Here is a 27,619-nt window from a genome sequence, read left to right as displayed (position 1 = left end):
TTATATTGAAAAATAAAAATATTTTTGAAAAACTAACTATTCTCTTTCCTTGATAGGCTAGGAAGTTTCCGAACCGCCCTCGTACAACTACTATTTTTGCAAAAAAAAAACAAAAAAAAATTTTGGAAAAAACTATATATAAAGAAGTAAGGAAAGTCTAAAGTCGGACGGGCCGACTATTTTATACCCTGCACCACTTTGTAGATCTAAATTTTCGATACCATATCACATCCGTCAAATGTTTTGGGGGCTAATTATATATAAAGGTTTGTCCCAAATACATACATTGAAATATCACTTGATCTGAACAGAATTTGATAGACTTCTACAAAATCTATAGACTCAAAATTTAAGTTGGCTAATGCACTAGTGTGGAACACAATATTAGTAAAAAAACAAGTATATACAGTACTAAGTTCGGCCGGGCCGAATCTTAAATACCCACCACCATGAACCAAATATTAGGGCTTCCTTTGAAATTTCAGGAGGGCTTGAGGACTTGAGGACACTTCCCGAAGATAAATTTAAAGATTTCACCTATGAGGACTATATCAGATTCTGGATTTATAAGAACCATTTTTGTTTGAGTTTTAGAGGAATCATTAACATCTCTTGTAAGTGTGCAAGAAAATTATAAAATAACGTCTTGATTTGAAATCTTAAATCTGTAGAAGTAAAATCTGGAAATTTTACATTGAGTTTCAAGCAATTTTCATGATCAGTGCGCCTTCTACACCCTCAAGAAGTGAAGTCGGTCTATATGGAGGCATTACCAAATGTACCCATAAAAACTTAATCCGATACACGTTTTTGTGAACCTAAAATACCAGAATATTTACAATTTCAGGCAAATCAGATAAAAACTACGGTTTCTAGAAACCCAAGGAGTTAAATCGGGAGATCGTTCTTATGGGGGCTATACTAAAATAGCGACCGATACTCACCGTTTTCGGCACACCTCTTTATGACCCGAAAATACCTCTAGATTTCCAATTTCAGACAAATTGGATAAAAACTACGGTTTCTATAAGCCCAAGACCCCAAATCGGGAGGTCGTTTTATATGGGGACCATACCAAAACATGGACCGATACTCACAATTTTTGGCACACTTATTTGTGGTCCTACAATACCTCTAGATTTCAACTACGATTTCTATAAGCCCAAGACCCCAAATCGGGAGGTCGGTTTATATGGGGACTATATCAAAACCTGGACCGATATAGCCCATCTTCGAACTTGACCTGCCTGCAGACAAAAGACGAGTTTGTGCAAAATTTCAGCACGATTGCTTCATTATTAAAGACTGTAGCGTGATTACAACAGACAGATAGACGGACATCGTTATATCGTCTTAGACTTTCTCCCTTATCAAGAATATATATAATTTATATAGTCGGAAATCGATATTTCGATGTGTTACAAACGGAATGACAAACTTATTATACCCCCGTCACCATTCTATGATGGTGGGTATAAAAATCTAAATTATAACGTATAGTTCAAACTAAAAATTGTTTATTAATTTCAAAACCAACAGATACAAAATTCTCAAAATTATTTTTAGCCTATATTTGAAGCGGGTTTTTCTTAAATCTAAAAATTCAATATTTCAGTTAATTTAAGGACAATTTCTTTAAACCAAAAGTTTATTTCTATAGAAAATTTTGTCAAAATTTTATTTCTCTAGAAAATTTTGTCAAAATTTTATTTTTCTATAGAAAATTTTGTCAAAATTTGATTTCTATAGAAATTTTTGTCAAAATTTTATTTCTGTATAAAATTCTATATCAAAATTTTATTTCCATAGAAAATTTTGTCAAAATTTCATTTCTATAGAAAATTTTGTCTAAATTTTATTTCTATAGAAAATTTTGTCAAAATTTTATTTCTATAGAAAATTTTGTCAAAAATTTTATTTCTATAAAAAATGTTGTCAAAATTTTATTTCTATAAAAAATGTTGTCAAAATTTTATTTCTCTAGAAAATTTTGTCAAAATTTTACTTCTATTGAAAATTTTGTCAAAATTTTATTTCTTTAGAAAATTTTGGTCTATAGAATATTTATGAAGTACCTCTTAGTTGGAGAGGAATATTTTGCAAAATCTTCCAAAACATACACTGAAAAAAATATTGTCCTAATATAGAAGATTATGCAACTTAAATTTTAGGACTCCAAATTTACACAATGCTAACGACAAAATTCTTTAAAATAATGTTATTTTAATTAAAAGAAAGTTTATAATCCTTGCTTCAAAAATTTTTTTCATTAAATTTAGGACACAAATCTTGAAATTTTGCGTCCCTCTATTGAAGTTGTAGATCTTTGAAGTAAGGCAAATGTTCCTTAAAATAAAGAAAAACATTTTTAATTTAAAGAAATCGTCTTTAACTCAACTGACATATTGAATTTTTAAATTTAAGATAAAAACGCTTCAAATATAGGCTGAGACTTATTTTAAGGATTTGCATCTTTGGTTTAAAGTTTTTTTTTTAGCATTAAGAAAACAGTTTTTACTTTGAAGTACTTGGCATAATTTGGATTTTGAAACTGAAATTTGTTTGTACATGAATACTTTTATTAATATATCACAAACAGAGAATAAAAATTCGATGAATTAGATCTGTATCAAATTTTAATTTTATCGATCCTAGATTTAAAGCCAGGAAGGTCCGTAAAAAATGTCTTTATTTTAAAGAAGCCGCATCTTTGGCTCGGAATCAATACCAAAATCCTTACAGAAAGGTCAAAATCTTTGGATCCAAGTAAACTTTTTTTTTTGAGTGTAAGGAATTCTACCAACATACCAAACAGTAAAATGTTTGAAGATTATTTCATGCAAATGTAAATCGCGACTGCTCCTCGGATGGCCCATCCGCTTAGTCCAATTTTGTCATACACTTTGAAACAGTTCGGCCGGTATATCACGATTAAAACGGAAATCTTCCTACTGCTATTTTGACTAAAAACGCTATGGGAAACTGTTACAAAACATTAAACTTAGCTGCAGAATAAAAACATCATATGTGAATATTTTACTTTAAAAATAATTTCCCAAATAATTTTATTTTGAGTTAATTGGAAATTTAACTCGGTAAATCCATTTGTAACATAATTTGTACATTGAAATTTTCGTATTTCGTCTGCTGGAAAAATGTTGTCGGTATTTTCCATTAATTACAGATTTTTTTCTATGAGCACATTTTTTTCCCAAAATTTTACAGACAGGTTGATAGTTAATAACCTTCAATTAAATTAATATCGAAATAAAACCACAATATATATTTGCTTGTTTTTCATAGATGTTTATTTTTATTTCAATCACAGCACAGAATATACAGAGATTATTTTAATGAATTTTAGAAGGAAAACACAAATGAAATGTATAAATCAAAATTAAATATACGTATATTAATTTTAGTATTCCATTCCAATATTTTTCCTATATAACTACTGGGTCTTAAATGGGGGTGAAAAACTTGGTATGAGATGGAGCAGGTTGGTCTATATGGATGGATGAATGTTGAAGTTTATAGAGTCACAGTCATAGATGTGTCGAGAAGAAGAAACTTAGGAAACCCTAGCTGTTTGCTTAATGAGGAAAATGATTTTCAAATTTCATTATTTCTAAGTAAAATATACTAACAAGCTACACATATGTTTTGGTTTTTTTTTTAAGGAATACAAAATCATTTTTTAATTTTTTTGAGGTTCCATACAACATTTTCTTCATTCTATTGTTTTCATTTTAACTACAATTTTTTGTTCAGATTTTTATATGTCTTAATATTTCATTTTGAATTTAGTATTTGTATTTGGTTCTAGAACAACAAGACAATTAGTTTTGAGCTTTTGATTTTATTAAATACTTTTTTCCAATGGATTCTATATAAGTTCTATGGTATTATTTTTTTTTTCTTTCAATATATTGGTTAATATAGGTTTTGTAGACATACAGTTCTTTTTTATAATTTATTTTGTATATATGTAGATTATGTGTATTTTAGATATTGGAAATATGATTTTTTCTTTTTCAATTTATCTGATTTTTTCTGTACTTTAGTTTCTCATTTTGTTCATGCAACATAAAAAATAACATTTAGTTTTATGCTTTTTTGGTTGTTATAAATTTATGGATTTATTTTAAGGTATAGCAGTTTAAAAAGTGGGCTCAGATGATTGTTTCATTTTACTGTAAAAGCCAGGCATAAGTATAAGGTAAGGTATTATTAGTAGATGATTATTTTTAAGTTAAAGGACTGTGTAGAAAAAGAGATTATGAGGGCTTTGGCTAGAATGATCAAAACCTGTGGATGAAAGCCGATGGACCGTTTTGTCTTCTTAAACCGGTTTTCATGAAAATTCCATTTTCGCTGGACCGGTAGAAGCGGTATTTTCAAGACATCAACAACCGATTCTCGGTTTTTTGATATTTTCAATTGCCAATTTAATGCCAAATGTAGACTGAAACAAACAAAAATGTTAAAAAAATAGGACATAACAGCAGTTTACTGATTGCTTTCAAAATTCTAACCCGATACTATCCGGTGTACTATTTTTTTACTGTATTGTCCTTTAGTTAGGCTGAAACATACAAAAATGCTCAAAAACTTAGGACATAACAGCAGTTTACAGATTGATTTGAAAATTCTAACCCGGTACACCGGTACTATCCGGTGCACTACTTTTTTGTTCGTATTTGCAGTTGAAAAGTACTATAAGTAGAAATCCCTGTTTAGAACCACGACTCAATGCTTAGCTCCAATGTGAGTAAATACGAGTGCCGAGATGCTGAAAACAAAGGAGAAAATACCCACCCTTCTAGGTATTTTCTAAGCTCTTGCTCTCTCTATTTAAGTGATGCCAACTGTTATTATCTATCGTTGACGCCGATGTGGATGCATTTGTATGACACGGTATGGTTGCGGTAGTCAAAAATAAATACGCCACACGGCAGTGGTAATGTTACTGCGAATGTTGTTCTTGTTGTGGTTGTGCTATTGGTAAGACACCCGAAAGTGTTTCGGTGCTTTAGTCAATGTCACCGTTTTTTTTTTTTTTGCGAATAATAACGAATGACAAAAAATACCAGCGGTTGCAGTTCTCTGCTGGGAGTGTTTCGGTGTTTTAGTCAATGTCACCGTTTTTTTCTTGCGAATAATACCGGATGACAAAAATACCACCGGTTGCAGTTCTCTGCTGTAGACATAGTCATGAACTCTGACCATCTCGCAATCACACTGGAAATTGATCTCGGGACAGTTATTCCAGAGAAAATAACGTTTATGAGCTTTGGTAAAGCTAACTGGGAACTATTTACCTTGCTAACACAGTACGAGTTTGTCACTAACGTCAGCGCCGGCTTGAGAGAAGTTCTTCAGGGATGTCTTGAAGAGGGCATGCAAAATAGGTATACTAGCGGGTCTGATCCCCGACATCCGTTCGAATTTCCACATGGAAAAATCAAGGATGGCAGATAAGAGGGACAAGATCCGGAGAGTAGATCCAGCTGATCCCTAGTCTCGCTAAGGAGAGCGACCCACTTGTGGCCACCCGTAGGCAAGAAATGTGACGTAAGCGTTTGGAGAAGTCCGAAGGATGATATCCGTGTAGCAAATGCTTTCTGAGGACAATTCGTTGAGAAGCCGGGACGATGCAAGCAGAAGGCAAATGCGAGTCTTCCGTGCACTCAGACAGGTTGATCCTCCCTATGGTCATCAGCCAAAAGTGTGTGCTCCAAGCGATAAGGTCGTCAAGATTTCCACAGCATTTGGGCGAGATGGTTTGGCTACGATCACATAGGAGAGAACCTAGTACCACTAGGTTCCTGACCAATATCTTCAATGTCTGCCTCAACACTCTCGAAATACCAGATATCCGGGAAAATAGGAAAAGTTATTTCAGTTCTGAAACCAGTAAATCGAAATCATGGAGACTTGTATCGACCAATTATCTTGTTTTGCCCGGTCACGAAGATTCTGGAAGAGAGAAGTTCACCAATGTGGTATCACAATGGACTGAATAGTCTAAATGAGCCTGATACATCGGGCTGCCACCTAACCTAACCTAAGATTCTGGAAGCTATTTTCCTGTCCTACTTCATAGAACATCTAATGTTGGAAGAACATCAGCATGATTTTCACTCGGGCAGGAATACGACCACACTGAACTGATAGTCTATGCCGGACGACATATGAGAACTGACTATATGGCGACACGGCATATGTATGAGAATAACCTTGCAAAAGCTGCGGAACTTCTATCGATGAGGCCGTTATTTAGATACGATATCAGCATTTTCATCGATAGTCAGGCAGCTATAAAGGCCCTGGGCAATTTCGTATTGATCGAAGGTAGTCAACCGATGTCGTAGAGAGCTTACGGTTCGCACTGAACAGCATAATGGAACTCTGTGCTGGGTACCTGGACATTGTGACATAACTGGGAATGAAGAGGCAGATGTACTGGCTAAGGAAGGCGCAGGTGGCACGGATAACGTAATTTCGGACGTTCTCCTCCGCTTTCTTTGTTTATCTACAGGATCAATAGCAAATATAAAGATTTAAGGAAGAGACGATGGGCTTCTTCCATAGGCTGTGAACAAACGAAACTGATATGGGACAAGTATAATATTAGGAACTCTGAAATCCTGATGTCATTGCAAAGAGAGGATGTGAGGTCGATAAAAGGCATCATAACAGGACACAACACTCTTGCAAAGCACATGGTAAGGATCGGTCTAGAGAATGATGATATTTGTAGGTGGTTTCTGGACCCCGAGGCTACGAAAGATTCATTTCACTTCCTTTGCCTGGATCCAGCACTATCTTTCAGAAGAAACAAGATACTGGGCTCTTATTTCTTTCAGACTATGGTCGACTTGCGAGAATGCGGCCTGAGCAGTATCCTCGCCTTCATCAAGGCATCGGGGTGAAGGACCTAGGCGCATCCGAAGGACACATTATCATAGAATGGACTCATTCCCGCCGGAGCGAGACAGACACGAAGAGGAAGATGGAAAGAAGTTTGAGGAACCGCAATGCATCAACTATGGTGTAAGTGGACACAATTCCGCTAGTTCGGATTCGTATCATCCTCCTAACCTAACCTAACGACCACTACCTTGTGTGAATTAACATCCAATATTGCGGAGGATGTGACGATTCTCTTGGGATTAGATATGTCTAAAGCGTTTGATACAGTGAACCACACTCTTAGGAGACTTACGAAATTCTCTGCCTAAGAAATGGTTATGAGCAATTCAGATGAAAGACATCTTCGCCTAGCAAGCTCCTCTTTCACCATCATATATCCACCTGATAACCTATGCGGATGACTATTCCCTACACTTAGGAACTTCTTTGTCAGCAGGAATCTTTCTGCTCCTAAATAAACGGCGACCATTTTCACATCGTGTACCACGGAAATGGACCTGGAACTCCATATCCACATCCGTGGTCTGAGTATCCCCACTTGTAAGAACCCCAAGGTTATTACTGTGACACTTAGGGACTTCTTTGTTAGCAGGAATATAAAGCTTTCTGCTGCTAAATCGACGGCGACCATTCTCACATTGTGAACCCAGGAAGTGAATCTAGAACTCGATATCCACATCCGTAGCCACAGTATCCTCTACATGCGCAAGAACCCTAAGGTTATTGGTGTGACTTTCGGTAGTTTGTTCCTCTTCGAAAATCATGCGGAAATGGTAGTTAAAATTTTGGGAGCAGAAACAAGATCTCGATGGCATTGACTGATAGCACTAGGGGGAAAGTTAAAGATACGATATAAAAACTTACAAGTCTATTGGTCGTCCCTTTATCGATTATGGGGCCTCGTTTGGATTCACATTATTAGAGGTATCAAATGGAGAAATTTTCAAAAGGTGCAAAATACTGCATTGCGGATTGCTAATGGATGTTACTCCAACAAACCAGAACAGAATCTGCAACATGAGTCCGACATGCGATTGGAGACATCACTGTGACCTCCTCACCCACCAGGATGTACCAACCGAGCGAGTCAAGCCCATTGGGCTCGATGTGAGGATAGATATACAATCAATTAACTGCGTAATCGGCGATGACACGGCAGCGGTTCAGAAGGCGCGTTGTACTGAGTGGAGGACCACCACCTGCCAGCAGTAACGGCTGCTTAGAGAAACAAGGTCAGTACCTCTCCCTTCTGAACCCGGCAATTCAAGATATTTGCCCAGAACAGAATCTGCAACATGAGTCCAAAATGCTCTTGGAGGCATCACTGTGACCTCCTCACCCACCAGGAGATACCAATCGAGCGGGTCAAGCCCATTGGGTTCGATGTGAGGAAAGATATGCAATAAATTAACCGCTTGATCGGCGATGACACGGCAGCGGTTCAGAAGGCGCGTTGTACTGAGTGGAGGACCACCACCTGCCAGCAATAACGGCTGCTTAGAGAAACAAGGTCAGTACCTCTCCCTTCTGAACCCGACCTTTCAAGATGTTTGCCCGAATTGTGGACAATCGCTTCACATCACTATGCATCTCTTCTTCACTGAGAACTTATACAGTAGAGGCAGCTTGGTTCCTCGTACTGGATGTTGAATCTTAAATTTCTAATCCCAATAATTGCTTTTGTCTCATATTCTCCCTATTTGTTTTCATATATCACTTCCCAGGGGCTACAAAAACTGGATACACTTACGTTGCTCGCCACTCAAGAAATTTGGAGACTATACTCCTGCTTGCAGAACATTAAAGAATAAATATGATTAAGAAATTTTATATGAGAGAATCCCCATTCAGTTCGCGGAAGTTACTCTGTATTGTGCAGCGAATGTCTCACACACTTGCGTTGCTCGGGACTCAAGAAAGTTGGAGAATACACTGGTGCTTTCAAATGTTCGACGGGCTTGTCGTAGGCTCGAAACATATTTTACAAAAAAATTTTAAATTTACCATTTATTTGTCCATACTATTTAGTTAAATTTAGATAATTTAATGTGGCAGTTCTTAAAGGATCGTTCCTCAAACCTTCTTGCAGTCTAAAGGGTTTTGGCAAATATATTTTCCCTTTGTTGGTTAAGCTTATTTGTAATTGCGTTGGAATTTAAATTAAAATCAATATTTTACTTTATTACACAGATCTTTACACAGCCCTATAAACTAACATTTTTGTTTATAATAAAATACAATACATCGAAAAAAAAAACAAATAGCAAATGATTACAAGACTATTACACGAAGAAAAAAAATTATACGGCTAAAACAATTTTGCAAAAATAATCTTAATTAAATATTTTTGCTTTAATAAAAACTTAAAATTAATATAAAAAATAATCTCATTTATTTGTTTTGTTCTTCTTCTATGATGACTTCATTATATTGGCTATGAATTTGGGGTTTTTAAGGAACATTAAAATTTAAAATCGAGAATTTCTTAAAAATCTTACAAATTGATGAAATTTTTATTTTCATAGTCAATATCATCGTATTAGCCAATATATAAATAAAAAATACACACAAAGTATAATTTTCTAAAGAATAAAATAATTACTATATAAAATTTAAACAATATAGATACGTGAGAAATCATAAAATAATCAGCCTTCGTCCCATTTTGACTATGTAGTAGATGAGAAAATTATATGCGATTAAAAAACAAGAAAAACATATTCACAGTACTTCCTTCTTAGCATATAAGTTACAAAAAAAAAAAAAAAACAATTACAACACCTATTTCAAAATAACATAACATAGATATGGAAGAAGAAAAAAACAAAAAGAAAACTTAATTCTAAAAAAATCCTAATTGGGAGCTATAATGCTCTCATTAAGAGGCGATACTAGAACAAAACAATAGATGCCTGAATGTGTATGTGTGTAAATATGTGTTTTTTTTTAATTATTTTGGTTTCGTTTTCTCCATAATGGTGGGATGGAAGCGTGTAAATAGATTTTTTTTTTATTTTTTTATTCCATTCATTTGATCGATAGTTTCCAATTTGATACAGCAATGATAGTTCTTTAGTAGATGTAATTGTGGGGAAAAACTGCACGAGCTGGCAAATAATCTGGATCATTTTGATTGCGATAACGACGGGCTAAGAATACAGCAAGTACCTGCAATTGTAATAGAATATAGTGAATTAATTTAGAGGTACATAAAAATGAATTCTGTAAGATAAAATAAAAATAAATTGAAAATTATTAAACAAACGATAAAGTATAAATACAAATTTAAAAAGATAGAAAAGTAAAATCTAGAATAATATAAATTTAAAAATAATTAAAAAAAAATAAAAAATAAATTAAATTAACAAACTTTTCTAAAGAAATAAAATTTTGACAACATTTTCTATAGAAATAAAATTTTGACAACATTTTCTATAGAAATAAAATTTTAACAAAATTTTCTTTAGCAATAAAATTTTTACAAAATTTTCTATAGAAACAAGATATTGACAAAATTTTCTATAGAAATAGAAGTTTGACAAAATTATTTTATAGAAATAAAATTTTGGCAAAATTTTCTAAAGAAATAAATTTTGACAATATTCTATACGAATTAATTTTTGACAAAAATTTCTATAGGAATAGAATTTAGCAAAATAAGATGTTCATGTTTGGTAGTCGATTTTGACAAAATTTCCTACAGAAATAAAATTTTGACAAAATTTTCTATAGAATAAAATTTTGACAAAAATTTCTATAGAAATACAATTTTCACAAAACTTTCTATAGAAATAAAAGTTTGATAAAACTGTCTATAGAAATAAAATTTTGACAACATTTTCTATAGCAATAAAATTTTGACAACATTTTCTATAGCAATAAAATTTTGACAAAATTTTCTATAGAAATAAAATTTTGACAAAATTTTCTATAGAAATAAAATTTTGACAAAATTTTCTAAAGCAATAGAATTTTGACAACATTTACTATAGAAATAAAATTTTGACAAAATTTTCTATAGAAACAAGATATTGACAAAATTTTCTATAGAAATAAAATTGTTACAAAATTATCTATAGAAATAAAATTTTGACAACATTTTCTAAAGCAATAAAATTTTGACAACATTTTCTATAGCAATAGAATTTTGACAAAATTTTCTATAGAAATAAAAATTTTCCCCATGTTCCGATATTCGGAATGGCAAATCGCAAGAAGTTATTTTTCTTGCTACGAAAACATAGAAATACACTCGGACTCCAGTACAATTTAAATTTGAACTTCTCATTAAAGAGAACTACATTACCAAGATTTAAGTTTATAAGGTTCATGGTCAAGAAATTATGTCCGAACAAAAATTTTGCGATTTGCGATTCCTAATTTCGGAACATGGCGGTTTGACAAAATTGTCTATAGAAATACGATTTTGACAAAATTTTCTATAGAAATAAAATTTTGACAAAATTTTCTATAGAAATAAAATTTTGACAAAATTTTCTATAGAAATAAAATTTTCCAAAAATTTTCTATAGAAATAAGATTTTCCAAAAATTTTCTATAGAAATAAAAGTTTCAAAAAATTTTCTTTAGAAATAAAATTTTGGCAAAATTTTCTGTAGAATTAGAATTTTGACAAAATTCTTTTATAGAAATTACATTTTGAAAAAAGCTTCTATAGAAATAAAATTTTGACAAAATTTTCTATAGCAAAACAACTTTGAGAAAATTTTCTATAGAAATAAAATTTTGACAAAATTTTCTATAGAAATAGAATTTTGACAAAATTTTCTATAGCAATAAAATTTTGACAAATTTTTCTATAGAAATAAAATTTTGACAAAATTTCCTAAAGAAATAAAATTTTGACAAAATTTTCTAGAGAAATAAAATTTTGACAAAATTTTCTAGAGAAAAAACAAATTTACAAAATTTTCTAGAGAAATAAAATTTTGACAACATTTTCTAGAGAAATAAAATTTTCATAAAATTTTCTAGAGAAATAAAATTTTGACAAAATTGTCTAGAGAAATAAAATTTTGACAAAATTTTCTATAGAAATAAAATTTTGACAAACTTTTCTATAGAAATAACATTTTGACAAAATTTTCTAGAGAAAAAAAGTTTGACAAAATTTTCTATAGAAATAAAATTTTTGACAAAATTTTCTAAAGAAATAACATTTTGACAAAATTTTCTATATGAATAAAATTTTGCCAAAATTTTCTATAGAAATAATATTTTGGCAAAGTTTTCTATAGAAATAAATTTTTGATAAAATTCTTTTATAGAAACAAAATTTTGACAAAATTTTCTATAGAAATAAAATTTAGATATAAAATTTTGATAAAATTTTCTATAGAAATAAAATTTTGACAAAATTTTCTATAGAAATAAAATTTTGACAAAATTTTCTATAGAAATAAAATTTTGACAAAATTTTCTATAGAAATAAAATTTTTACAAAATTATCTATAGAAATAAAATTTTGACAAAATTTTCTATGGAAATAAAATTTTTACAAAATTATCTATAAAAATAAAATTTTGACAAAATTGTCTATGGAAATAAAATTTTGACAAACTTTTCTATAGAAATAAAATTTTGACAAAATTTTCTATAGAAATAAAATGTTGACAAAATTTTCTATAGAAATAACATGTGGACAAAATTTTCTATGGAAACAAAATTTTGACAAAATTTTCTATAGAAATAAAATTTTGCCAAAATTTTCTATAGAAATAAAATTTTGACAAAATTTTCTAGAGAAATAAAATTTTGACAAAATGTTTTATAGAAAAAAAAATTTGGCAAAATTTTTTATAGAAACAAGATATTGACAAATTTTATTATAGAAATAAAATTTTTACAAAATTTTCTATAGAATTAAAATTTTGACAAAATTTTCTATAGAAATAAAATTTTGACAAAATTTTCTATAGAAATATAATTTTGACAAAATTTTCTACAGAAATAAAATTTTGACAAAATTTTCTACAGAAATAAAATTTTGACAAAATTTTCTATAGCAATGAAATGTTGACAACATTTTCTATAGAAATAAAATTTTGACAAAATTTTCTATGGAAATAAAATGTTGACAAAATTTTCTATAGCAATAGAATTTTGACAAAATTTTCTATAGAAATAAAATTTTGACAAAATTTTCTAGAGAAATAAAATTTTGACAAAATTTTCTAGAGAAATAAAATTTTGACAAAATTTTCTATAGAAATAAAATTTTGACAAAATTTTCTATAGAAATAAAATTTTGACAAAATTTTCTATAGAAATAAAATTTTGACAAAATTTTCTATAGAAATAAAATTTTGACAAAATTTTCTATAGAAATAGAATTTTGGGAAAATATTCTATAGAAATAAAATTTTGACAAAATGTTCTATAGAAATAAAATTTTGACAAAATTTTCTATAGAAATAGAATTTGGAAAAATTTTCTATAGAAATAGAATTTGGGAAAATTTTCTATAGAAATAAAATTTTGACAAAATTTTCTATAGAAATAAAATGTTCACAAAATTTTCTATATAAATAAAATTTTGACAAAATTTTCTATAGAAATAAAATTTCTTTGTAACTATACATGCCAAAAATGCCTTGAAATCGGTTCAGATTGGGATATAGCTGCCATATATCTTTCGTCCGATTTACACTCAATGACCTCAGAGACCAAATTTTACTCCGATTTAATGAAGCTTTACACGGGGAGTATAATTAACATTCTTACTTGACATGCCAAATTTGGTTGAAATCAATTCAGTTTTAGATATAGCTCCCAACATATGTGTTTCCGATTTGGACAAAAATGGCCAAAATACCCACACTTTCCTTGTAAAATCGCCGCTGCTGAGTTGACAAATTTTTAAAAATTACTCAAATTTTCCTATACCTCTAATTCATACCTATCGATCGATAAATCATAAATGCACTTTTGCGAAGTTGCATAAAAATGAATTTAGATTTAAATAGGTCCCATATTTTTTTTACTAAAATTTTGCTCCGTAGCAAACCGTTTGCCGGTTTAAATTTTAAGTCTAGAGATTTCCAATAAATGATTATGGGAATATAATTATCTATATATAGATAGCACCCAACAAATTTGTAGTCTTTGAGTTAGTATTGAAAATGTAGATGTGGAGCTGGGTATAATATGGTCGGCCCCGCCCGATATTAGACTTTCCTTACATGTTTTAAATGATAATTTGATTGACTCTTAATTGAAATAAAATTTTAAAGTAAAAAACCAAAAGAATAATAAACAACACAAAAAGGAGGAAAATACAAGAGAAACAAATATTTTCAAATGGACAATAGAAATCTCACCCAATATTTTACGACTCTCCAGATAAACATATATATGTGTGTGTGTGCTTATATCGGGAATTATCAAAAACAAATACTAATTTCATAATATGATTTTATATGTATAGTGTATTTCGATGATAATTAACTTTATAAATATTCGTTCAATACAATAATGACCAAGTTAATTGGCTATGAAACCCTTTTGGATATGTAAACAAATTAACTCAAACTATTCCAAAAATGATACAGAAAAACGATAATACGAAATGAAATTATGGACTTTTTTCTTTAATAAAACAAAACGAAGGCTGTAGATGTGATGACAATGGATTGATAGAATGATTGATTGAATGATTCCGAATGGCCTGCACAAACGGAGTTTCTTACATAGCTAGGCTTTTTTGTTGACTCTTCTCTAAATATGTTCGTATATATACTTATATGTAAATAATATAAATGTTTATATATGTATTCTGTGTATGTATAGAAATGTGTGGATTAAATACGATTTTATAACATGTATTCATTTTGTATATGCTTGTGTAAGTATTTATGTATGTAATTTTAATGATTATGGTTAAATAATATTTATGCATAAATATAATTAAATTATTTATTGTATTATATATTCTAATAATAAATATATGTATGTATGTATGTATTAATGCTGGTTAATTATAATTTGTCGTATAATAGTGAATGTTATGTGAATGTGGATGTATAGGTTTGAATTCTAGTTCAGTGTTACATCAATTGCAAAAGGTTGTAAAAAATATTTTTAATAACTATCTAAGATTTAAATTAATATTTTCCAAAGGTCAGTACTAAGTTCATGTTCCACTAGCGGAAAGGAAAATTAGTTTTTGTTCTTTGAATTAATATAGCAATATGTTTGATTTTCACGCATGAAACACAACTTAATATTAGGGATGGCTTTCGGGGCATACCGAATTCCTAAATTCCTGGGTTTATCGGTATTAATCCCGAATCCTGAGATTTTTTATTTTAAATCCCCGTACTTTTAGGGATCCCGAAAAAATTAATCCCAATTTTAAATTTGTGGTTTTTATGATGTTTTTTTTTTGTTCTTGAAACTTGATTCTTGAATTGTAACCAAATTCAAACTTTTTGGTGTTCGGTCGTAGCAGGAATCGAACCCACGACCTTGTGTATGCAAGGCGGGCATGCTAACCATTGCACCACGGTAGAAAAATGGTCTCAAAATTTCGTATTTTTCGTTTATTGTTACAGAAGTTTATAAAATTGCATTTTAGTGCTCACGAATATGAAAAAAATTTATAGCTTATTTAGACTAAAGCCTGTCCTTTGAAATAACATCTAGAAATAAATCGAAACTAATCGACAACGATATCAACAGAGTTTGGTGTCGTTTTCGAATGTCCTCCTAAGTGGGCATCGGTAGTCAAAGGGTTAATAAATTTTAATTAAAGCAAATACAACAATTTTTTGTGCTGTTTATCAAAGTATTAAAAAAAATCTCAAAATCTCAGGATCTATAATATCCGAATGACATACACGTCTGCCACAGTTGGTAGAATTCTGATGTTCTGGAAGATTTTGCCAACTATTCCTCTCCAACAAAGGGTTACTTCACAATTTTTTTGTAGAAATAAAATTTTGACAAAATTTTATATAGAAATAAAATTTTCACAAAATTTTATATAGAAATAAAATTTTCACAAAATTTTCTATAGAAATAAAATTTTCACAAAAATTTCTATAGAAATAAAATTTTGACAACATTTTCTATAGAAATAAAATTTTGACAAAATTTTCTATAGAAATAAAATTTTGACAAAATTTTCTATACAAATAAAATTTTGACAAAATTTTCTACAGAAATAAAATTTTGACAAAATTTTCTGTAGAAATAAAATTTTGACAAAATTTTCAATAGAAAGAAAATTTTGACACAATTTTCTATAGAAATAAAATTTTTACAAAATTTTCACAAAATATTCTATAAAAATAAAATTATGATAAAATTTTCTATAGAAATAAAACTATGACAAAATTTTCTATAGAAATAAAAGTTTGACAAAATTTTCTATGGAAATAAAATTTTGACAAAATTTTCTGTAGAAATAAAATTTTGACAAAATTTTCTATAGAAATAAAATTTCGACAAAATTTTCTAAAGAAATAACATTTTGCAAAATTTTCTATAGAAATAAAATTTTGACAAAATTTTCTATAGAAATAAAATTATAACAAAATTTTCTATAGAAATAAATTTTTTAAAAAAATTAAAGGGTTACTTCACAAATTTTTTGAAGAAATAAAATTTTGACAAAATTGTCTAAAAAAATAAAATTTTCACAAAAATTTCTATAGAAATAAAATTTTGACACAATTTTGTAAAGAAATAACATTTTGCAAAATCTTCTATAGAAATAAAATTTTGACAAAATTTTCTATAGAAATAAAATTATAACAAAATTTTCTATAGAAATAAATTTTTTAAAAAAATTAAAGGGTTACTTCACAAATTTTTTGAAGAAATAAAATTTTGACAAAATTTTCTAAAAAAATAAAATTTTCACAAAAATTTCTATAGAAATAACATTTTGACAAAATTTTCTAAAGAAATAACATTTTGCAAAATTTTCTATAGAAATTAAATTTTGACAAAATTTTCTATAGAAAATAAATTTTGTCATTGTCTGTAGAAATACAATTTTTACAAAATTTTCTATTGAAATAAAATTTTGACAAAATGTTCTATAGAAATAAATTTTTCACAAAATTTTCTAAAGAAATAACATTTCGCAAAATTTTCTGTAGAAATAAAATTTTGACAAAATTTTCTAAAGAAATAACATTTTGCAAAATTCTCTATAGAAATAAAATTTTGACAAAATTTTCTATAGAAATAAAATTATAACAAAATTTTCTATAGAAAAAAAAATTTTTAAAAAAATTAAAGGTTTACTTCACACATTTTTTGAAGAAATAAAATTTTGACAAAATTTTCTATAAAAATAAAATTTTCACAAAAATTTCTATAGAAATAAAATGTTGACAAAATTTTCTATAAAAATAAAATGTTGACAAATTTTTCTATAGAAAATAAATTTTGACATTTTCTTTAGAAATAAAATTTTGACAAAATTTTCTATAGAAATTAAATTTTAACAAAAATGTCTGTAGAAATAAAATTTTGAAAAAAAGTGTCTATAGAAAACAAATTTTGACAACATTTTCTATAGAAATAAAATTTTGACAAAATTTTCTATAGAAATAAAATTTTGACAAAATTTTCTATAGAAATAAAATTTTGACAAAAGTTTCTATAGAAATAAAATTTTGACAAAATTTTCTATAGAAATAAAATTTTGACAAAATTTTCTATAGAAATAAAATTTTGACAAAATTTTCTATAGAAATAAAATTTTGACAAAAATTTTCTATAAAAAAATTGACTAAATTGTCTAAAGAAAAAAATTTTGACAAAATTTTCTATAGAAATAAAATTTTGACAAAATTTTCTATAGAAATAAAATTTTGACAAAATTTTCTATAGAAATAAAATTTTGACAACATTTTCATTAGAAATAAAATTTTGACAACATTTTCATTAGAAATAAAATGTTGACAAAATTTTCTATAGAAATAAAATTTTCTATATAAATAATATTTTGACAAAATTTTCTATGGAAATAAAATTTTGGCAAAATTTTCTATGGAAATAAAATTTTGACAAAATTTTCTATAGAAATAAAATTTCGACAAAATTTTCTATAAAAAAATTTACTAAATTGTCTATAGAAAAAAATTTTGACAATATTTTCTATAGAAATAAAATTAAGACAAAATTTTCTATAGAAATAAAATTATGACAAAATTTTCTATAGAAATAAAATTATGACAAAATTTTCTATAGAAATAAAATTTTGACAGTATTTTCTAAAGAAATAACATTTTGCAAAATTTTCTATAGAAATAAAGTTTTGACAAAATCTTCCATAGAAATAAAACTTTGCAAAATATTATTTTTTTTTTTTGGTTTAGTAGTTTTTTTGTAAAGTTTTCTCCAAATATTAGTAGATGCCTCGAGTTGCAACCGTGATGACATCTCTTCTTAATACTGACCTAAAGACAAATTTATTTTATTTTCACTTAGAATAGTTGAAATGTCATAACCTTTTGCTTTACTGTTATTGCATTTAGATATATCATAATTTTCTTCCTGTTCTGTTATTCTTTTTTCTTGCTGTGTACTTGTTTTTTTAATATGGTTTTTTTTTTGTAAAATATCTAAAATACATAATTGGGGTTATTCCACAATTCACCTAAACAATAGTATTTATTGTGAAATTATTTTGAAAAATCTTTCTAGTTTTGTTGTTTTGTATATGACCACATGGTATGACTAGAAATGTGATTTTATTTTTCTTTCTTATTTATGAAAAATTAGAACAAAAACATTGTTAAGACTTTGTATAAATGATCATTTTTTCGTAAAACTATTCAATTGAATTGAATTTCGTATTTAAAGAAAAGCGCTGGGTAATCCACGTGGATCTTTTTGATTACGATAGCGTACAGTTAGCCAAACTCCAATAAACTGTAGAATATTATGGAAATATGCATTTGTAAAATTAATAAAGAAATGACAAGGGATTAAAAAAAGAGAAAAATTATTATATTAGTTTTTGTTTTTGTATTTGTTATAAGTATGTGTATAAGTTTTGGCAATTATTTTTGGGAAATCATTTTCAAACCTATCGCAGAAAAAAATATAATCAATATTTTTCAATAAAAAATAATTCAAATATAATTCGGACAAAATATTCAATTAAAATATTAATTTAATCAATTTTGTTTTTAATTACAACAAAAATGCACATAACATAAATTAATTTAATCAATTAAATTTTTATTTGTGTGAGTTTTTGTGGTAGAATTATACCACTGTGGCAACCCTGCTTGTAGCTTTCACCGCTTCAGGTACAGAATCCTCAATGAATCTTGTTAAGACGTATCTGGTATTCTGCCTGATTTAGAGGCTCTCTTTTGTAACGCTGGATCTCGCGTTCTAGGAGGTGAAGATCAACCCCACCTTTCCTTTTTCGAACCTCAAGACTTGAGGACCTTCTTTTTAACGCGGCGCTTCTCTCAATGATACAATCACCACGCCGTCAAAAGGAAGAAGGGTGGAATAGAGGATAGGTAGAGTTTAAATCAGTGCCGGAGACACCACCCCACCTTGGGGAACTCCCTGTTTCACCCTACATTCCACATACGACTGGCGACCGCACATATAATTAAGAACGACCCAATTCCTGCCGGAAGGAATTTAAATGACACTCAAAATTGTTGTTGTGCTGTGCACTTTACGTAATCCATGTTAAGGTTGGCTGACCGGGGAGAAGTAGTGCGAGAGGAGGTAGATCGGTCTGTACGAGTCATCTTTGCTCGAGACTTAGCCTAGCTTCAGAAGTGGAATCACCTGACACATTTTGCAGACATCGGGTATAATGAATGATTCCAATATTCTCAGATGCTTCAGCATTGGCATATGCCTTTGGTGAGGGGCCAGCGCCTTGGATGGTTTTGCCGTGTTGATGGTAACTTCGGCTGGGTTGTGGTGTGTCGCTGGCTCGGAGACCACGGATGCGACGAATTGCTCTCCCTTTCTATCTATCATCTCTGGATGCTCAATAAACTGTCGATTGAAAAACCTCGCGCATCTCTTCGTATCAGTTTCGTCGCCTAGGGAAACTGAGATCCCATCATCCCTTATAGCGAGGTTCCAATGGACTCTTACTGTTGATCACAACTTTCCTGTGCCAGTGCCAAGGTTACGTTGGTTCAGGTGCATTAACTATGTATTTGGCTTGTGCTCGTCGACTATTATACTAATTTCTAGCTTCAGTTTACTGCTTGGAAATTGTGCCACGGGCCACACATGAGCAATTCGACGAGCCGAGATGAAGCAAGCGGCAACTGCGTTAATGATGTCCCCCGGAACAACCTTTATGCAAGAGAAACATGTGGGAGGGTGAAGGGAGCTCACTGAAGCGGCGATATATACATTCTCTGAAGACATCCCTGTTGGCTTTCTATTGGTTGATGAACGTACGCCGTTCAAAGGTTATTAAATCGGAAAAGGCCGGTCAGCGGTGAGAATTATGGGGAGATGGTCCAATAATCCATCAATTCATTGGGATCCGTCGTTTGTTGTTGTTGTAACAGTTTTTAATGTAGTTTCATCCATTTTGTTCTATGTAATTCAACTAGTAGCCATATCAAGGAACTCTGCGACAAGAATGGGGTGTGTCCAGAGTGATCTGGTAGTGAGACGGGTAGGCTTAGCTGGGCAAGCAAAAAGGTGACGAGTTTCATGTGGCTCTTGATTACAGATGGGACACACGTCAGCTACGCTGCTATCAATCACTGATAAGTAGGAATTGGGGCGGCTGCACTTGCCTGATCTTAGTTGGGCTAAAACTACACTGGTCTGCAGTGGGAGGTCTCTCTCCTCCGGTGCTATGGGCGGCGGTCGGACACCGAGAACTGGATTAACCTTGTTGCTTCTCACCGCTTCAGCTACAGCATCCTCTGAATCCTGCTCAGACTTGTCTGGTACGCTGCCTGATCTAGAGGCTCTCTTTTGTAGCGCTGGATCTCGCGCTCTAGATGATGTATATCAACCCTTACGTTCCTGGGTTGTGCTTGTGTATCCATGAGATGGAGGTTTGGATGATTACTGCGGTAACAACCCAGGAGATACTGCTTTGACAACATGTAGTTGTGTCTTCGCACAGGGATGGTTAGGTTAGGTTATGTGGCAGCCCGATGTATCAGGCTCACTTAGACTATTCAGTCCATTGTGATACCACAGTGGTGAACTTCTCTCTTATCACTGAGTGCTGCCCGATTCCATGTTAAGCTCAATGACAAGGGACCTCCTTTTTATAGCCGAGTCCGAACGGCGTTCCACATTCCAGTGAAACCACTTACAGAAGCTTTGAAACCCTCAGATATGTCACCAGCATTACTGAGGTGGGATAATCCACCGCTGAAAAACTTTTTGGTGTTCGGTCGTAGCAGGAATCGAACCGACGACCTTGTGTATGCAAGGCGGGCATGCTAACCATTGCACCACGGTGGCTCCCAGGGATGATGTTTGTCTCCACATAAAGGTAATGCAGGGGTGTACTGCGGAGACACTTTGTTCCAGTTCAAAGGGCAGCATTCTGGCAAGTCTGTATGTTATTCCACTACGTGTCGCTCGTTTGAGGTGTCCACACTGGCGCTGCATAGTTTACCACTGACTGGCCAATTGCCTTATATGTAATCAACAAGGTTTCTCTGCCCAAGTGCTGCCGGCAAGCAACTTGAGGACCTTGTTTCTACCGCGGAGCTTGTCACAAACTGCAGGGGCATGAGCGGACGACTTAAACAGGCTGTCGAATGTGACCCCTAGAATCTTGGGGTAATTTGTGGTCGGAATTATTTGGCCGTCGACTCTGCCTAGTGTGGCTGAGGATTTGGTGGGGGACATCCTCAAATCTCTCGCAGTGAAATAACTGGTAAGATCAGCGAGGTAGACATTCAATCGATCGCAAATGTCATCAACAATGGACCCGGATGCCATGATTGTGCAATCGTCTGCATATGACACAATCTCGACGCCGTCAGGAGGGGGTGGAATCGAGGACAGGCAGAGGTTAAACAGTGCCGGAGATATCACCCCGCCCTGGGGAACTCCCTGTTTAACTCTACGGGTTTTGTCTTCTTGTCGTTGAATTCCACATACGACTGGCGTCCACACATATAATTCAGAACCCAAAGCTTCGTTCCTGCCGGCAAGCGACTTGAGGACCTTGTTTATACCGCGGAGCTTATCACAAATTGCAGTGGCATGGGCGGATAACTTAAAAATGCTGTCGAATGTGACCCCGAGAATCTTGGGGTAATTTGTTGTCGGAATTGTTTCGCCATCGAATCTGACATTCAACTGCCTGCGTACTTCTGCCGTCCATGTAGTGAATAGTGTGGCTGAGGATTTTGTGGGAGATATCTTCAAATTTCTTGCAATTATATAACTGGTAAGATCAGCGTGGTAGACGTTCAGTCGATGGCATATGTCATCAACAATGGACCCGGATGCCATGATTGTGCAATCGCCTGCATATAACACAATCTCGAATCGCCTGCATATAACACAATCTCGACGCCGTCAGGATGGGGTGGAATCGAGGACAGACAGAGGTTAAACAGTGCCGGCGAAATCACCCCGCCCTGGGGAACTCCCTGTTTAACTCTACGGGGTTTTGATTTCTTGTCCCTGAATTTCACATACGACTGGCGTCCACTCATATTGATCAGAACCCAACGCTTCGTTCTTGCCGGTAGGGACGTATTCTCGATGTCCTCGAATAATGTGGCATGGTTGACCGTATCGAACGCTTTCGATAGGTCAAGCGCCACGTGGACCGTTCTATGACACGACTTGGGCTTATGAAGTCCCCTATTGATGTGTCGAAATGGCATGTAAGGCTGACCGATCCAGGGGTTTCCCGTAGGGTTGCTTGCGACTGGTTACATGAATCTTCTTTTCTTTAAGAACTCATTAATACCATCGTGATAAACACAACCGTAAAAACATTTTGTGTGTTTACCCGACTGGGAAAAAATGGTTAGTGACGGCTAAAATCGGCAGCGAGACTGGGCGGCTTCATTCTCTGCCCGAGACTGGTGGTTTAACATATTTCAAAAAAAAATCGAAAAGTAGGATTTAAAACCCAAAGCAATATAACAGTTTTCTAAATATAAAATAATCCAAAATTCAGCTATTTAATTACAATTACTTTTTTTATTATTTATTAATATTTCCAAAACGCGAAAAAAACCAATCTTGATAACGTCTCTGCAAAGAGGAATCAATGCCATCATGGAATATTGCCAAAACTAATACACATAACATACACAATACGCATTATTAACCATTTCACACTAAATTTAAGAACAACAAAAATCCGGTCATTAGTTACACTTACCTCTGTAAAACTGAAGAAAATTCCCAAACCACCGCACAGTTTAAAGGCATAATTGATTTTATCCTCCAATTTGGGTAAACATGGTGGACACTGGCAATTTGTGTCAAACGAACCCGCACAGCATTGTTTGTTAACCAACTCACAAGAGGCTTCGGGTGAGGTTGATCCAGTGGTATTTGTCGAATTAAAGCCACAGCACAGGAATGTGTCTTGCACTTGTTTATGCATTGAGGCGGGCACCGTATTCCATCCTTGTTCAGCGAATTCTTGTTGTTGCTCCGAATTGACAGCCAAACATGAGCTGGCAATGGAGAATTGTATGAGGAAGAGCAAGAACAAAATGATCATATACTGTTGGGTGTGGGATGCGGGAGTTAGTGAAGAAAAGTGAATGAATTAAGGAAATCCATATTTGCATAAAATTTTCACCGTCATTTAATTCAATGTGTTATCATTTTACTTTCTGTTGATTTTTATACCCTCCATCATAGGATGGGGGTATATTAACTTTGTCATTCCGTTTGTAACACATCGAAATATTGCTCTAAGACCCCATAAAGTATATATATTCTGGGTCGTGGTGAAATTCTGAGTCGATCTAAGCATGTCCGTCCGTCCGTCCGTCCGTCCGTCTGTTGAAATCACGCTAACTTCCGAACGAAACAAGCTATCGACTTGAAACTTGGCACAAGTAGCTGTTATCGATGTAGGTCGGATGGTATTGAAAATGGGCCATATCGGTCCACTTTTACGTATAGCCCCCATATAAAGGGACCTTCAGATTTGGCTTGTGGAGCCTCTAACAGAAGCATATTTCATCCGATCCGGCTGAAATTTGGTATATGGTGTTGGTATATGGTCTCTAACAACCATGCAAAAATTGGTCTACATCGGTCCATAATTATATATAGCCCCCATATAAACCGATCCCCAGATTTGGCTTGTGGAGCCTCTAAGAGAAACATATTTCATCCGATCCGGCTGAAATTTGGTACATGGTGTTGGTAGATGGTCTCTAACAATCATGCAAAAATTGGTCCACATCGGTCCATAATTATATATAGCCCCCATATAAACTGATCCCCAGATTTGGCTTGTGGAGCCTCTAAGAGAAGCATATTTCATCCGATCCTGCTGAAATTTGGTACATGTTGTTGGATGATGGTCTCTAACAATCGTGCAAAAATTGGTCTACATCGGTCCATAATTATATATAGCCCCCATATAAACCGATCCCCAGATTTGGCTTGTGGAGCCTCTAAGAGAAGCATATTTCATCCGATCCGGCTGAAATTTGGTACATGGTGTTGGTAGATGGTCTCTAACAGTCATGCAAAAATTGGTCCACATCGGTCCATAATTATATATAGCCCCCATATAAACTGATCCCCAGATTTGGCATGTGGAGCCTCTAAGAGAAGCATATTTCATCCGATCCGGCTGAAATTTGGTACATGTTGTTGGATGATGGTCTCTAACAATCGTGCAAAAATTGGTCTACATCGGTCCATAATTATATATAGCCCCCATATAAACCGATCCCCAGATTTGGCTTGTGGAGCCTCTAAGAGAAGCATATTTCATCCGATCCGGCTGAAATTTGGTACATGGTGTTGGTAGATGGTCTCTAACAATCATGCAAAAATTGGTGCACATCGGTCCATAATTATATATAGCCCCCATATAAACCGATCCCCAGATTTGGCTTGCGGAGCCTCAAAGAGAAGCAAATTTCATCCGATCCGGCTGAAATTTGGTACATGATGTTGGTATATGGTCTCTAATAACCATGCAAAAATTGGTCCACATCGGTCCATAATTATATATGGACCCCATATAAACCGATCTCCAGATTTGGCTTGCGAAGCCCCAAAGAAAAGCAAATTGCATCCGATCCGGCTGAAATTTGGTACTTGGTATTGTTATATGGTCTCTAATAACCATGCAAAAATTGGTCCACATCGGTTCATAATTATATATAGCCCCCATATAAGCCGATCCCCAGATTTGGCTTGCGAAGTCTCCAAGAGAAGCAAATTTCACCCAATCCGGTTGTAATTTTGAACATGGTGTTAGTATATGATCTTTAACAACCGTGCCAGAATTGGTCCATATCGGTCCATAATTATATATAGCCCCTATATAAAACGTTCTCCAGATTTGACCTCCGGAGCCTCTTGGAGGAGCAAAATTCATCCGATCCGGTTCAAATTAGGAACGTGGTGTTAGTATATGGTCGCTAACAACCATACAACAATTGGTCCAATCACTCAAAAATTGGTCCATATCGGTTCATAACCATGGTTGCCACTAGCCAAAATTAATCTACCAAAATTTTATTTATATAGAAAATTTTGTCAAAATTTTATTTCTATAGATAATTTTGTCAAAATTTTATTTCTAGAGAAAATTTTGTTAAAATTTTATTCGGTTCACAATAAAATTTTCATCATTGTCAAAATTTTATTTCTATAGAAAATTTTGTTCAAATTTTATTCGGTTCATAATCATGGTTGCCACTCGAGCCAAAAATAATCTACCAAGATTTTATTTCTATAGAATATTTTGTCAAAAGTCTATTTCTATAGAAAATTTTGTTAAAATTTTATTTCTGTAGAAATTTTTATCAAAATTTTCTTTCTATAGAAAATTTTGTCAAAATTTTTATTTCTATAGAAAATGTTATTTCTATAGAAAATTTTGTTAAAATTTTTTTTTTCTGTAGAAAATTTTGTCAAAATTTTATGTCTACTTTGTCAAACTGAATTATATACATATTGGATCGATCTTTTTTGATTTAATATATACCACGTATGGACTTACATACAATTTAGAAGATGGTGTTAGGAGGTTTTAAGATACTTTGCCATCGGCAAGCGTTACCGCAACTTAAGTAATTCGATTGTGGATGGCAGTGTTTAGAAAAAGTTTCTACGCAATCCATGATGGAGGGTACGTAAGCTTCGGCCTGGCCGAACTTACGGCCGTATATACTTGTTTTTGTTTCTTTTTTTATATTTGCATACTAACGTTGCGTTGTTATTTTTTTTTTTTTTAGTTTTGTTTTTATGGCTCACTTTAATGGAATATTGTTTGCATTGCCAATGGCGAAGGCATTTGCAAAGGGGGAAGACTAAATATTATGAAGTCATTGAACGTTGCAGAAACTATGATGGTTTCTATAATAATCAATGGTCCCATATCTAAACATTTTGAATATTTTCATGTGACTATCCTACGCTGCAAATATATAACACAATGTAGCAGTAACTCGGATTGAATAGAAATTAATGGAATCCAGGATAGTAGAGCTCGACCGAAGCGGGGATTTTTGACTGAAGTCAATTATTTTACATGACTTTTAATATTCTGTTAGAACTCAAAGTATTCCAAATTCAGAAGTTTGATGACAAATAATGATTCTTTATAAATTTGTTTACGTTATTTTTTTGTCAAGGATGTTTTGACTGAGACAAAATCAACATTGGGACAATTCGATATGAAATAAATTATTCAATAAGCTTCGGTTAATTGGCCTCTTGACGCCGATGGCCGATTAGGTTAGGGTCACTGCAATCATTCAGGGCATTATTGATTAGGTATAGTGGCAGCAAGCATAGCCACAATGAATTTTTATTTTGGACCAACATTTTTTTGAAATTCGACCAAAATTCGTACCAGCGGATCCTTTTTCCAAATTAAATTAATATAATTTAAAAGCTACAATTTATCCACAATTTTACTTTGATAGAAAATTTTGGCAAATTTTTATTTTTATTTCTATTGAAAATGTCTATAGAAAATATTGTCAAGACTTTATTTCTATACACGGATGAAAAAGACTGTTTTTCATATGTTTGGCTATAAACATTATATGTTTGGAACACAAATTTTTAAACACAATATTTTTGAGTGCAAGCATATAATGTTCATAAACTAGCATAACATGTTTGGGACATATATGTTAATATGTTAGAACATATTATGTTTGGGACATAAAATGTTTCTAAATATAATATGCTTGAATGCAAACATATATTAATTTAGAAATAGCCTATAAACATATATGTGTTTAGTAGCTTGGAGCGCTATTTAACAGGGAGCGATATTGAATTAAGTTGGTGATTGTTGCTTGTTATTACAAAATTAACATTTTATTTTTCCTTGGGCAATTGATCTGCTACTTCTTTGATCCTTACAAACTGTGTGGTCCGCTGTTCGAATCCCCGTCCGGCAAAAGGTAAAATTAAAATAAAAAAAATCATACAATTGAATAATTTCTTCTACAATGTTTGTATTACAGAAAAAGGTGCTAAGAACTAAAAAATCTCG

At 32.1% G+C, this 27,619-nt stretch overlaps 1 protein-coding gene across 1 annotated transcript in view; it reads right to left on the bottom strand.

Annotated features, from left to right (window-relative positions):
- Positions 1 to 3,285: 3,285 nt before the first annotated feature.
- Tsp97E (Tetraspanin 97E) overlaps positions 3,286 to 27,619 on the bottom strand; it is a 48,870-nt gene continuing 24,536 nt past the window's right edge. Inside the window, exons 3-4 of the mRNA XM_075291775.1 lie at positions 23,288 to 23,638; positions 3,286 to 10,104 (exon numbers count right to left, since the gene is read on the bottom strand). Coding sequence (XP_075147890.1) covers positions 10,009 to 10,104; positions 23,288 to 23,638 — 447 coding nt within the window. The 3' untranslated portion in view covers positions 3,286 to 10,008. The remainder of the gene's footprint in view (positions 10,105 to 23,287; positions 23,639 to 27,619) is intronic.

The sequence above is a fragment of the Haematobia irritans genome, chromosome 1, assembly GCF_050003625.1.
Source record: "Haematobia irritans isolate KBUSLIRL chromosome 1, ASM5000362v1, whole genome shotgun sequence".
In the NCBI taxonomy this organism is placed as follows: domain Eukaryota; kingdom Metazoa; phylum Arthropoda; class Insecta; order Diptera; family Muscidae; genus Haematobia; species Haematobia irritans.
The sequence above is the reverse complement of the archived record's forward strand: the minus strand, read 5'-3'. Positions and strand labels throughout refer to the sequence as shown.